Genomic DNA, 2049 nt, shown 5'->3' on the forward strand with positions numbered 1-2049 from the left:
TTGTTGTTGTTGCTGCCAGGCAACAGTGAAAGAACGGAGCCAGACAGAAACCCAGCAGCTGGAGGATCAGACCGAACCACATCATGGAAAGGGTGGAGGCAACATCTGCCACATCTGTGCGTAACAAGTTCAGAACAAACAGAAACGGGCCCTGGGGACCGAAGGATGTGTTTCAGGAACGCCTCAAAGCCACGACACGACTAGTTACATCTCCTCTGATCAGGGGGAGGACCTGAGGTCCGGGGCCGGGGTCAGGTAAGTCACAAGTGGCTCTGACACCCGAAGCTGATGGGTTCCGATCTGATCCTGAGCGGTGGTCTGAACTCAAGGCCGGCGCTGTTTTCCTTCTCATATCAAAACACGCCCGGCCGTACCCACAGCGCTCACATTTCACCGTGCAGCGCAGCACATTCCTCGCCGAGTCGGGCTGAAACCAAACCCTCAGAGGTCACCGTTTGCAACACAACACCAGCCCGATGTGGAGTGTCTGCAGCGGGACACGGTCCATGTGTGTCCTGACCTCAGACCTGATCACACACTCGGCAGCAGGAGAGACAGGGTTGTTTCAGTTAAACGAACATCCTGACTTGACCTTTGACCTCACTGAGGTCATGAGTTGATCATAAAGGAAACAAGTGTGTGTGTTGAAACAGGAAATAACAGCAGCTTCCTGGTTCAAAGGTCAACGTTTTAATGAAACATCCATCCAGCCCATCATCCCTCTAAGCTGTGACATCATCAGTTCGTGGCCCGAGGCAGCGTTCTGAAACGTGGAGGTGCTCCAGCACACCTGGCCTGAACAGGTGACCCAGCCACTGGGTGGTGAACCTGCAGGAGCAGGGCTGGTCAGAAGGACGTGTAACCAGAGATGCAGGTGTTCTCAGGGCAGAAGGAGAAGGAATCCTACTGGGAAAGGCGGTTCTGGATCTGGTTGGGTCAGCTGGAAGGAGACCAGCTGGGACAGGTTTCATGCTGCACGGGGAACGTTTCAGGATGTTTGATAAGAGGAAGAAAATCCACCATTTTGCTATGAAGAACAACAACTTTCAAAGAAAAAAGAAGAAGCTGTTAGAGTCGAGTCTTCTGCAGCCTGGAGCTCAGACCGGACCGCACCAGCACGAGTTCTGGATCCATACATCATGTGAAGAGTATGTGAGCGGGCCCGGCCCATGTGATGCTGTTGCTGACCGGCTGCTAATGGCTCACAGATGAGCCTGTGTGTGTGTGTGTGTGTGTGTGTGTGGGTGTGTGTGTGTGTGTGTGTGTGTGTGTGTGTGTGTGTTGGGTGTGGACCCTCTAGTTTATGATGAGTTCTGGGACTTTGAGCCAGCTCTCTCTCTGTCACACACACACACACACACACACACACACACACACACACACACACACACACACACACACACACACACACACACACACACACACACACACACCAGAGTTAAACATCATCTCCATCTTCATCCTCCTCATCCTCTGTTCCAGACCTGTCTACCTCAGCTCGGTGATGTCATGGGTACAGGAAGTGGAACGCTCCCCAGAGAGTGCAGGTCTGACAGCCGGACCTCCGCCCAGGAACCGGAGAACCCTGGGACTGGTCTGGGTTCTCTCCAGTTCGGTTCTGGAAGGTCGACGACGGTTCCGCCTGCTCCTCAGTAACAGGACCAGCGAGAAGGTGTGAAAACCCTGAAATGCAACAGCAGCCGGTGTTTCCAGGTGTCACCTAAGAGAGAAAAGCAGCAGAAAGACAACAACAACATGCTCCGGGGCTCGTCTTTCTCCTGGACTCAAACTGGGAGGAAACCAGTGAAAACCCCTAAACACACAGCCTTCTAACCAGCAGAACCAGCAGAACCAGCTTCACGTCGCTAAATAACTTTAGTTACTACGTTTAAGTACAATTATACGGAACCACTGGATGAAGTCTGCAGCTGATTAACGTCTGGAGCCAACAGGATGCAAAATGGACGCCACCACTGGGGAAAAGGAGAAAAAGCTAGTCCAATTTACTGATCTGGGCCGGGACAAACAAACCAGAAACTTCCTGGGATC

General features: G+C 52.5%; 1 protein-coding gene across 1 annotated transcript; it reads left to right on the top strand.

The window, feature by feature from the left end:
- Positions 1 to 506: 506 nt before the first annotated feature.
- LOC139063265 (uncharacterized) lies at positions 507 to 1804 on the top strand. The gene is made up of 3 exons (XM_070544590.1): positions 507 to 608; positions 835 to 1148; positions 1483 to 1804. Exons 1-3 carry the CDS (start codon positions 507 to 509, stop codon positions 1676 to 1678), a joined length of 612 nt encoding a protein of 203 aa, XP_070400691.1. The 3' UTR covers positions 1679 to 1804.
- Positions 1805 to 2049: the final 245 nt, after the last annotated feature.

The sequence above is a fragment of the Nothobranchius furzeri genome, chromosome 15 (assembly GCF_043380555.1).
Source record: "Nothobranchius furzeri strain GRZ-AD chromosome 15, NfurGRZ-RIMD1, whole genome shotgun sequence".
Taxonomy (NCBI): Eukaryota; Metazoa; Chordata; class Actinopteri; order Cyprinodontiformes; family Nothobranchiidae; genus Nothobranchius; species Nothobranchius furzeri.

What these genes read in the sequence shown, in the direction of transcription:
- LOC139063265 (XM_070544590.1), top strand. Translation starts at nt 507, where the DNA reads ATGTGTGTCCTGACCTCAGACCTGATCACACACTCGGCAGCAGGAGAG. An exon ending in TGACCTTTGACCTCACTGAG is followed by an intron (nt 609 to 834) that starts GTCATGAGTTGA and finishes GTGAACCTGCAG; the next exon opens with GAGCAGGGCTGGTCAGAAGG. An exon ending in ATCCATACATCATGTGAAGA is followed by an intron (nt 1,149 to 1,482) that starts GTATGTGAGCGG and finishes CCTCTGTTCCAG; the next exon opens with ACCTGTCTACCTCAGCTCGG.